Genomic DNA, 12243 nt, shown 5'->3' with positions numbered 1-12243 from the left:
CTTTGGACTGTGGGGGAAACCGGAGCACCCAGAGGAAACCCACGTGGACAACATGCAAACTCCGCACAGAAAGGCCCTTGCTGGCCACGGGGCTCGAACCCAGGACCTTCTTGCTGTGAGGCGACAGTGCTAACCACTACACCACTGTGCCGCCTGGCACTCACTCCTAGGGAGAGTAATTTGTAGAGAATGTTTCTCATTGTGGACAGATGAACACCCAGCTCTTTAGAAATGCATTTGTAGTAACCCTGTTCCAGCTTTGGGCATCTCTATAACACATCTTCTAAGGTCCTGTGAAAGTTGATGGTTTGAGGCATGGGTCACACTAATCAACTTTTCTTGAGAAGAACAGATGTGTCAATAATCTGACTTTGTGTGTCCTTATTTAAAGAGCAAAAAACACCAGTACAACCCACACTTCCAACCTCATCTCCTTCACTGAAACACCTTCCATTAGCTCCAATTAGGTATTGGTGAAGTTCTTACCACAGAGGTTGACTTACTTTTTCCACCCTGCACAGTGAATGATAGCGCCATATGCTCAACTGTGTGTTATTAGTTTAGTCAAATTGTGTCTATAACTGTGACTTAGATGAAGCTCAGACATCATTTTATGAGCGATCAATGCAAAAACCCTTGTAATTCTAAAGGGTTCACAAACTTTTTCTTGCAATTGTAACTAACAACCTATACACACTTTGTTTCTAGCCTGTAACTTGCTTCAAGCACTATACGCTATTTACGTTTTATCTCTATGGCCGCTGCTTTACAACAGGTTCAACAAAACATGGTGTTGACACCATATTTGAAATGTGAATAATGATATGCAAAGATTTGCTTTGATTACTTAAGAAGTTACTGAAGAAAATCTATTGTAGAATTGTTCAGGAAGCTTTATGAATGACGATGTTGAGTTTGTTATTTATGTAGCCATGAACACCACATTATCTGATTCGACATTTAAAATTGGAAATTAGGAACAACCTGATATCCAATTCACACGAATTTAACAACATTCAAATGATGTCCAACTTTTGACATTAAGCTGGAGAAAAATTATAAAATATTATTTTTTTTGTACTAACTGCTATTCAGTTGCAATGCGATTTTATATAAATTTTGTCCTGGTGGAGTATTGAGTATTTTTTTCTATTACATTGGAAATATCAATCACACACTGATTTTGCAAGCTGACTGAGAGAAATAAAGTCTAAAGTTGAATTTAGTTGTAAGATTTTTAAGCCATGAGCTTATTAAATAATAGAAAATATTGCATGACCATGGAGCTAAATTTACTCACCAGTTTCTGGTTTACTCAGTGGTGGCATTGCCACTACCTCTTTCACTTCAGCTTTGGCAACGAATGCAGGTCCCTCTGCTTCTGTTGAAGTAGAAAAATATTTTCTCAATGCCACTATTACAGGACAAGCCGAACAATGGTGTACAGTTATTTGCAAAGATCTGGGCACCCCTGGCCAAATAACACATTTTGTTGATTTTTTAAATGGAAAAGAAGTAAACACTACCTCTGTAGCAAATATTAAGGCATAGTTACTTTATACACCGCCAGATTTAAAAAAAAAAAACTTTGCTGGACCACCTTTAGCTTTGATTACAATGTGAATTCGCTGTGGCATTGTTTCGACAACCTTATGCAACATCACAACATTTATTTACGTCCAGAGTTGCATGGATTTTTTTTTTTTGCCGAGATTTTGTCTTGACATCTGGAGAGTTGAACTAACTGAGAGTTGACTCTGTGGTGGCTAATTCATGTGTGAAAACGATTCCTCATGCTCTCTGAACCACTCTTTCACAATTTGAGTCCGACGAATCCTGGTATTATCATCCTGGAATATGCCCATGCCATCAGGGAAGAAAAAAAATCCATTGATGTGATAACCTGGTCATTCAGTACATCCACGTCATCAGCTGACTTCATTTTATTGCCCCATAACGTTGCTGAGCCTCAATCTGACAAACGGAAGCAACCGCAGATCATCACACTGCCTCCAATTGCTTGTACAATGGCCACTATGTATGATGGGTGCATCACTTCATGCACTTCCTTTCTTACCTTGGCTTGCCTGTAAATCTCGACTCATTAGACCACATGACCTTTTTGCATTGCTCAAGAGTCCAATCTTTATGCTACCTAGAAAATTGAAGCCGTTTCTTCCGATTAGCCTCATTAACAAGTGGTTTTCTTATGACCACACAGCTGTTTAGTTATGGAGGAATGTTGTTTCAGTTCACTGTGTTCTTTACCAGCTATATATGAGAGTAAGTCAAAAAGTTCTAAGACAAATTGAAAAAAAAATCTTTATTTATTAAAATAACAAAGCTATTTCTCTACATATCCTCCATTTACCGTAAGTATAAACACTTCTGCATGCGGTGTTTCCATCGGAGAATTCCTTCTTTGCAGAATTCTGGGGGATGCCTTTCACACCTTTTGAAATGATAACATCTGTCTTAGAACTTTTTGACTTGCCCTCATATGGTTGAAATGAGAAAGCTACTTGACTTGGTCATGGTATTTGTTCATACAGTGTTTGTGGAGGGTTTTATGGCTACATAGACCTAAAAACACGTTTGCTAGCACAGTAGGATTATTTGGCTTGATGCATAATTCAAAAGGTAATGTTACCTTCCTTGTTTGCTTAAGCCTCACTCACAACCTGCCATAAGTGTTTTGGACACACACAGGTTGCAGGGTTGCAGTGAACCCGGGGGAAAGTTTGGGGGAGGAGTATGGGGCAAAGTACTTGTCAAGTACAGGTTGCACACCTGTCTTCCTCAAGGCGTGGGAAAAATTGCGTCGTTAGCCTGTCGAAAGCGTATATCTGACGCATGTGAGCAGTGTGTGTTCAGCGAGTGTGGAGTGTGTGAGACTTGCATTTTACCAGTTTCCTGCGCTACAAGTTCGGGCCGCTCTTGTGAAGCATGTGTGATGCATGTGATTAGCATGCTACAATCACTCATAACTTGTGTGTGATGCAAGCCAGGAGTGTGTATAAAACCAGCGTGTCTGCAGCATTCTGCATCTGTCTTTCAACTGAAGAACATTGGATATTTTGTGGGAAAAATAAAAAAAAATTTCAGTTTAAAGTTTAGAAAATGGGACCCAAGGAGAAGCGAGCAAAAGTAAAGTAACCCAGCCTGAAACAGCAGAGGGGGAGGAGGAGGAAGAATTTGATGATGGTAACAGCACTGGTGAGCCCTGCATGGGCAGGGAGAAGTTTGCCTTCAAGCCGGCAGAAGGCACAGCACCCCGCCAGAGGTATTTTCACAGGTAAATACACATGCTTTAAACATTCATTTCAGTATCTATATGCTTATGTAATTAATATTATATATGCTGATTTTCATGTATGTTTCAGCTAACGATGCCCAGAAGTGAGAACACTGCAATCCCATCATTGCTGTCAGGCCATTGTGCCATGCTCAGTGACGAGGACATCTCGACACCTCGTCCCACCACTCAGCAGGAGCAGGACAGCAGCTCGGAGTCAAAGTGTGTTTCAGTGCTCAAACTGTTGGGCTATTTAATTGGGATTTTCTACAGTGTAATAAATGTTGTTATTTACCAGCTGGGAGGTCTGTATCGTGAAATACCGTGACCGAGGTCTTGAAAGTACTGACCGAGGCCCTCTGGGCCGAGGTCAGTATTCAAGGCCGGGGTCACGGTATTTCACCATATGGACTGACCTTAAGCTGGTAAATAATATATTTATTTTTTCTTTACCAAAGTCTAACAGAAAATGAGAGCGCCTGAAAGAGAAAACCAAGCCGAGCCGCCATTTTGAATCCTCATTCAAGGCTGTAATGCAAATGGTTTCCTCCTTGGTATACAAGTGCACTTCCATGGCAGGAAAAAAAACTACATTTAACCGGCTATGTAGTCCCCCATTTATACAAATAGGAGTCATTCAGGATTCAGCCAAGTTTTTGCTCAGCGTTAGCAAGTTAGAGGTTATTAGCTTTCTCCTGAAATGTTTTATTTTATTTCTTCTTCCTCAGGGTAGTAAAACTCACTTTCGCTGTGAAGACTATCGTTATCGCTATCCATGCTGTTAAATTAATGCTGTTCTCCTGAGAAATGCTGGCAAAAATTTATAAGATTTTTGATAATCTTATAAATAAATCTCATTAAAAAAAAAGATAAATGTTGACAAAAAATGCTACTATGTTTGTTGTTGTGAACGAGCGAGTCACCAGAGGTCCGTAACCGGGGTCTGTAACTGGGGTCCATACCATAGGATACAGACCCGATCTCCAGCCAATCAGAGTGCAGGATTTGATGGAAACCGCACCACAAAAAAAATAAATACATGTTATTTACCAGCTGGGAGGTCCGCATCATGAAATACCGTTACCGAGTTCTTGAAAGTACTGACCGAAGCCCTCTGGGCCAAGGTCAGTATTCAAGGCCGAGGTCACGGTATTTCACCAAATGGACCGACCTTAAGCTGGTAAATAATATATTTATTATTTTCTTTACCAAATTCTAACAGAAAACGAGAGCACCCGAAAGGGAAAACCAGCCAAGCCACCATTTTGAATCCTCATTCATGGCTGTAATGCAAATTGCCTCCTCCTCGGTATACAAGTGCACTTCCATGGCAGGAAAAAAAAACTACATTTTGCCGCCTATGTAGTCCCCAATTTATACAAATAGGAGTCATTCAGGATTCAGCCATATTTTTGCTCGGCGTTAGCAAGTTATAGGTTTTTAGCTTTTTCTTGAAATGTTTTCTTTTATTTCTTCTTCCTCAGGGTAGTAAAACTTGCTTTCGCTGTGAAGACTGTCATTATCACCATCCATGCTGTAAAATTAATGATATTCTCCTGAGAAATGCTGGCAAAAATGTTTAAAATTTTTGATAATCTTATAAATCTTATAAAAAAAGATAAATGTTGACAAAAAATGCTACTATGTTTGTTGTTCTTGTGAATGAGCGAGTCGCCAGAGGTCCATAACCGGGGTCCATACTGTAAAATATGGACCCACTCGCCAGCCAATCAGAGCGCAGGATTTGGACTGCGAAAAAAATAAGATGCGTTATTCCCTTATACTCTTGTTTTATTATTTGACGTTTGCATGGTAAACTAAACATATACTCAAACAGCAAATGAGGTGGTCTTCTTCCTTTCTACAATGCTACACGATTGGTTCCTTGGTTCCTCCCACAATATATAAGAAGAAAAGAAGAAACCTTTATTCGTCACATGCACACTTCAAGCACAGTGAAATTCATCCTCTGCATTTAACCCATCTGAAGCAGTGAACACATGCGCACACACCCAGAGCAGTGGGCAGCCCAGAGCACCTGGGGAGCAGTCAGGGGTTTGGTACCTTGCTCAAGGGCACCTCAGCCCAAGGCCGCCCCACGTCAACCTAACTGCATGTCTTTGGATTGTGGGGGAAACCGGAGCACCCGGAGGAAACCCACGCAGACACGGGGAGAACATGCAAACTCTACACGGAAAGGCCCTCGCCAGGTTCAAACCCGGAACCTTCTTGCTGTGAGGTGACCATGCTAACCACTACACCACTGTGCCGCCAAAAAATACCCAGAGTCTTGCCCGTGTGTCGCGTGCAGGTTGCGTGCACTGTGTGCACACCACACATAGGAGTAGAAAGTGAGATGCACTTCTGTCTTGCGGGCCACACAAATAGCAAGTGTGGATACTTGTGTAGTATTTCTGAGGCACGTCACTCATACAATGACCGTGCATCACTCATGAGTCTTACTGTCATTGCAAAGCCCCTACTAGCCGCGCTGCTGACTTTGTTCAGGCGTACAAAAGGAGTACGGGTCCTGTACGTAGTGTCTGCGTTCTTGGTTTGTCGCAAGACCCGTAGAATTTGTATGTGCAGGACCAAAAGTCTCCATGGGCAGTCTGCGACCTTCTACTGCACTGAACACACGCAAGTCTCGAGCACGGTTTTGCCAATATTTTTTTACCGTAGACTGCCCGTAGTAGCCCGTACGGCGAGTTGTGAGTGAGGCTTTAGATACAAACATATGGTCCTCTCTTCAGTCACTGAAGTTTTGTAAAAACAGACCTAAACAACTAACTTTTTCTAATTTTTATTTCCTTATGTTTTGGATGATGTGTTTCTGTGCTTGCATGTCGTTCATTTGATGACGTTTTATAATAGTTGTTTTGCCTCAGCTATGACAAAGTGACATTTCTCTTTTGGTCAGCGAGTCTAGTTGTTAGTGTCATTGCCTTAGCAATGCAGGTCCATGAATTTGGGATGGGGATGGGCTTCTGAAGGAGCACTGAAGTGTATTTTTTTGGTTGAGTTCAAAGATCAACAATCCTTCTTCTGAATCAATGACTCCCTCTTTAATCATATAAAGAAAGTTTACTGCAGAGGATGGGTTTACATTTTTCACTTCCAAAAACAACAAATTGTGTAATTTGGTGAGACATGACCAAACTTTTTCACAACATAATAATAGTATAAACACCCAGTGAGTCAGTGAGTGAGTGAGAGAGAGAGAGAAACAAATTTAAATCCTTGTTTTGAAAAGTACAAATACTTATGACATAAATGGTTTGTGGTATTTTCACTTTTGACCCACTTTTCCCCCCTCCTCTACAAAAGAGGTTAGCTCAGTTATTGGACAATTTTGTATTTGGCGAAGCCCAAAATGGCATATCATCTGACATCCCCTTTGAACAAAAGTTTCTGACTCTGATTATGGTTTATACCATAAACCATATTCTGTTTTGATAGTACAGGGTATTTAAAAAAAATTGTGTCATTTCACAATCTAATAACTTTGCCGATTCTCATTCAAGTGACCTCAATTTTTCCCAGCATGTGTGGGAACAGGTCAAAAATTTACGTTTAATGTTTGTTTTGATCTTTTTAGGTATATTCACTGGAAAAGAAAAGGAGTTTTGTGTGTTAGAGTACGCTTGAACGCAGTCGAACAAGACTGTGCAGCGTACATTTATGAGAGAATTCTCTAAAAATGCACTTTTACCAGAAAAGACTGTTACCAAAGATATGCTGCAGCGTGTTTGGCAGGAGCTGGGCTACCGACTTGACGTGTGCCATGTCTCAGGTGGCGCACATATTGAAAATTTGTGAAATCGTTCATGGAATCCACATATCTTTGAATTTCTCATTCAAATTTTGCGGAATAAATCTTATATTGCTCAACATTAAGCCTGTTCAGTTTCATTTGCCTGGACTATGTAGTTTCTGGGATATTTACATCTCAAATAATATCAAATTTTTTGAAACACCCTGTATATTGTAAACAGTATTTCGTATAAATGCACAGGTGATTATAGAAAATCGTGCATGCTGATTGGTCAATAAATTTGGATTATTTCTTGATAATTACCTCGAGCGACTCGGCAAAATGATGGCCAATCACTTTGTTACCGTTCATGAGGAAGAATTACAAATTATGAAAGAAAATGCTGTTCCTAAAAGCACTAAAGATGCTACAAAGTTTTGTCTAAAACTATTCAAAGGTAAGATGGAATTGTGAGTTATTTTATCGATTTCAAAACAAAAGTATTTTATGTGACACGGTGTAGATAAGTGACACAAGTTTGCACCGTGCCGTTATTACATTTGCATGCCACTTTTGAAGTTTGAAATAAATAATTTTTTAATACAATTTTTTAAAATAATCACCTGTGTATTTATACTAAAACAATTGTCTGCCTCAGGCTCAGCAAATATCGGTGAATAAGAACCTCGACTTTCTCAGGTATTATTCACCAATATTCACTTCACCTTCAGCGAATAATTGTTAAATACAAAATATACTGTTTTTTTCTGACAAAATATAGTAAATTAATCAAATGGCATTTTGTAATCTTCATAAAATGACCTTTGTAATCCACATAAATCAAATGTAAAGTCACCTTGACTGCAGATGTAAAATTTAAGTCACAATAGTAGTGAAAATAGGAGCAACAGTGGACTTTAAGATCATAAGCTTACTTGTGGTAATTATGCCTTTGTAGGTCTTTGTAACCTTTTCTTTAAGACTGTGGCCATTGACTACGACATGATAGGTTTGACTGGGTTCCAGGCGTTTAAATGTAAGATGTGGACCGGTCACATTCCTCTTCAGTATTACACGATGATCCTGTAGGCGGATCACAGTAACCTCATGGGTTGCTTTTGGATCATCATTAACCCACAACAAAGTGAAACCTTTGGACGTAACGTTGACCAGGTGCAGGACCTCAGCATTTACTTCTGGGAACGCACACACACACACACACACACACACTTCAATAATTATTCAATCATTCTCTAGTTCCAGGCCTTGTTAGTAGTGATGTAAAGACTGCATTATTAAACCACTGATCAAGGCAGTTCAGGGCACAGCAATGATGCCACATGACCTTCAGAAACTATACATTCATTTTAAAAATGTCCAAACCTTTAAGATTTTGTTCCTTATCTTCCTTCTTTTCCTGATCATGGTGTTTATTGTTGTTCCTAGAATAAAATGTCGTACATGTTAATAATCCATAATTCTGAATATTATAGGCATGAGGTACTATTTATGTAAGGAGTTACATCAGAAGGCTTACTTGTAAATATTTTGTGACCTGGGTGGTTGGTCACTTTGGTACCATGGGCAGTGCTTTGAGACTTCATCGGACATGTAGAATGTATTCTTCACTGCAAAGAAAATTTGTTAAAATTAAACATATGACTAATGATTAACTCATACTGTTTTGTTAAAGTGTTATACTTACAACTAAGGTACTTGGGCAGTAGTTGGGCAAACCTCTGAAGATGGTCATCATAGAAGCCTAGAGGTCCATCAACATGCTTGTAGAATACATCTGAAGGTTCACTAGCCACCTGGGCCAGGATACGAGCATCTCCAGCATGGAACTGCTTACCCACTCCTATCACGACAATAAAATAACCTTTGCATTTGACATCAATAGCAGCCTTCAGCAGCCTCTCCTCATTGTCTTCCACTGGCCCAGTCACAAGCAGAACGAGCAATTTCAGGTGGCGTGGATGTGGTGCTTTCTCAAAAACGTGCTCCACTGTACTCTCCAGAGCTGCTGCCAGAGCACGACCCCCTTCTAGCTGCTGAACCTTGTCCAGTAAGAAGCTCTGGATATTGTGAACTGACTTGTGGTCTGTCAGGCCAAATGCTGTGCTAATAGGAATACTGCTATCATTGTACAAATACTCATATGGGCAATGCTGAACCAATGCAACTCTAGTATGATGGGCACTTGTTGCTGGTTCGCTCGAGATCTCCAGCTGATTCACCATGTGAGCAATATACCGTTTCATTTCTGTAAAGACAGTTGGCCAAGTGCTTTCAGAGCTATCAATGATGAAAGCCATATCAACATCTAAGTCTGTAGGGGAGGCTCTTCTTCCCCGACTACTCAGGGAAGGCTTATAATTACACAGCTCATTAGGCGTGCAGATGTCTGCAGGAAAAACAAAACAAAACAAATGTTTTCAGTGACTGTCCTTTCCATCACATGTTGCTATATGTTTCTGTTTTAGAGCTACCGTATATAAACCATGAATATAAAGTGGATTTTTTTTAGGCTAAACGGTAGTGCATGACATGGTTTTACCTAGGCAGATGTGGCAGTCCATTATCTCTTTAATTTTGTTGTGGTAATTTGCACTTGATTGAGAGGGTAGTTCCTTGAAATAGGCTAATACAGTGTTATTGACCTGAAACAGACAAATATGAGAGAGTGAAAGGAAAGCTAGGGCAGTCTAAAAGCATTCTGCAAGTAGGCATAATAATATTTTCTAGCTGTGTACTGTAATTTGCTTTAACATATTTATGCAATTCATCTTGTTTGATTTCTTGGTTCTTCTGCACCGACCTGCAGGAATTCAGTTGGCGGACGAGGCATGAGGAAAACAGCGGTGATTCCAACATCGTAGAGTCGCAAAGCAGCATTGGTGAACGCTGTTGTGATGTCCACAGGGTCATTCACAAAAAACAGAGCCACCTTGCGCACCAAGAAGCCACTGCGCACCCTCTTAAAGGTGTTTTGGGCCAAAAAGTTCATGGCTGTTTCCAGGTTGCGCTTCTTATTTGTCCTCAGAGTCTGCAAGCCTCGCACCCGTTCCAACAATGCATGTTTTTTCAAAGCATCAGAAAAGCGTACGTCAGTGGTTGTCTCACTGTTGTAGAGTGTCAGAGCCACTCGAGCACCTCGTGGACAGTTGCTGTCAGTAATGGTAATGTCATTCAGCAGATGGAGTATAATGTTCTTCATACTGTCAAAATTATCCTTTGACACACCAGTCGATACATCCAGGGCAAAGGCCAGTTCAGTGGGATAGAGAGGACATTCCTGAGCTCCTGAAAAAAATAGGCAGTAACATGGTTTAAGCATCTTCAAGCTATAAAATTAATGTATTTTTAAAAAATTATGTATTTAAATCAAATAAATGACTCACTTACCATAACAGCATGCTACAAGAGAAAATAAAAAAAGAAAGTCAATAATGTCCAGTCAGTTTAATTTTTTTTACAACAATAAAACACCCATTGAATGTGATACTGTAAACCAATACATACGACAGTTATCTCTGATTTTCTTGACCAAGGCACAAGTCTGTAAAAAACAGGATGTGGTCAGTTAGCAAAGAATTCCCATTTCCCCCCCCACCATTAAAAATTATTGCAATAAGAATATGCCCTTACTGATACACTTGGTCCTCTGGGTCCCTTTGGGCCCTGTGTGAACAAAAACATTACTTTCCAACAGTTTGATATAGCTGAGGAGAAGACTCATCTGTTTTTGGGTTGTTTAAACTGGACTGGCACTGGTCAAATGGCAAATTATTTTCCCCCCCTTTTCTCACACAGTATCAGCATGATTTCAACTAGAAGGGCATTTGGTAAACTGCATACCTCTGCCAAGCCACATATTAGTACAGCCAATCAAATCAATCAATCAATCAATCAATCAATCAATCAATCAATCAATCAATCAATCAATCAATCAAATAAAAATTCTGAATCCACATACATGACCTAATGGTTAGAGAAGCAACTTTGGGACCAAAAGGTTACTGTTTTGATTCCCTGGACAAGCAGGAATGGCTGAAATACGCTTGAGCAAGGCACCTACAGTGGTGCTTGAAAGTTTGTGAACCCTTTAGAATTTTCTATATTTCTGCATAAATATGACCTAAAACATCATCAGATTTTCACACAAGTCCTAAAAGTAAATAAAGAGAACCCAGTTAAACAAATGAGACAAAATTATTATACTTGGTCATTTATTTATTGAGGAAAATGATCCAATATTACATAACTGTGAGTGGCAAAAGTATGTGAACCTCTAGGATTAGCAGTTGTTTTGAAGGTGAAATTTGAACCAGGTGTTTTCGATCAATGGGATGACAATCAGGTGTGAGTTGGCACCCTGTTTTATTTAAAGAACATGGATCTATCAAAGTCTGATCTTCACAACACATGTTTGTGGAAGTGTATCACGGCACGAACAAAGGAGATTTCTAAGGACCTCAGAAAAAGTGTTGTTGATGCTTATCAGGCTGGAAAAGGTTACAAAACCATCTCTAAAGAGTTTGGACTCCACCAATCCACACTCAGACAGATTGTGTACAAATGGAGGAAATTCAAGACCATTGTTACCCTCCCCAGGAGTGGTTGACCAACAAAGATCACTCCAAGAGCAAGTCATGTAATAGTCAGTAAGGTCACAAAGGAACCCAGGTAACTTCTAAGCAACTGAAGGCCTCTCTCACATTGGCTAATGTTAATGTTCAGGAGTCCACCATCAGGAGAACACTGAACCACAATGGTGTGCATGGCAGGGTTGCAAGGAGAAAACCACTGCTCTCCAGAAAGAACATTGCTGCTCGTCTGCAGTTTGCTAAAGATCACATGGACAAGCCAGAAGACTATTGGAAAAATGTTCTGTGGATGGATGAGATCAAAATAGAATTTTTGGTTTCAATGAGAAGCGTTATGTTTGGAGAAAGGAAAACACTGCATTCCAGCATAAGAACCTTATCCCATCTGTGAAACATGGTGATGATAGTATCATGGTTTGGGCCTGTTTTGCTGCATCTGGGCCAGGACGACTTGCCATCATTGATGGAACAATTAATTCTGAATTATACCAGCAAATTCTAAAGGAAAATGTCAGGACATCTGTCCATGAACTGAATCTCAAGAGAAGGTGGGTCATGCAGCAAGACAACGACCCTAAGCAAAC

General features: G+C 40.0%; 1 protein-coding gene across 1 annotated transcript in view; it reads right to left on the bottom strand.

Annotated features, from left to right (window-relative positions):
* col6a3 (collagen, type VI, alpha 3) overlaps positions 1-12243 on the bottom strand; it is a 96485-nt gene that overhangs the window by 19421 nt on the left and 64821 nt on the right. Inside the window, exons 56-65 of the mRNA XM_060930509.1 lie at positions 10701-10733; positions 10575-10611; positions 10458-10469; positions 9871-10355; positions 9610-9712; positions 8755-9456; positions 8587-8677; positions 8433-8491; positions 7985-8245; positions 1301-1381 (exon numbers count right to left, since the gene is read on the bottom strand). Of these exons, the coding sequence (XP_060786492.1) occupies positions 1301-1381; positions 7985-8245; positions 8433-8491; positions 8587-8677; positions 8755-9456; positions 9610-9712; positions 9871-10355; positions 10458-10469; positions 10575-10611; positions 10701-10733 (1864 nt within the window). The remainder of the gene's footprint in view (positions 1-1300; positions 1382-7984; positions 8246-8432; positions 8492-8586; positions 8678-8754; positions 9457-9609; positions 9713-9870; positions 10356-10457; positions 10470-10574; positions 10612-10700; positions 10734-12243) is intronic.

The sequence above is a fragment of the Neoarius graeffei genome, chromosome 9, assembly GCF_027579695.1.
Source record: "Neoarius graeffei isolate fNeoGra1 chromosome 9, fNeoGra1.pri, whole genome shotgun sequence".
Lineage (NCBI taxonomy): Eukaryota > Metazoa > Chordata > Actinopteri > Siluriformes > Ariidae > Neoarius > Neoarius graeffei.
Note: the sequence above shows the minus strand (reverse complement) of the source record. Positions and strands in the feature narration are given on the sequence as shown.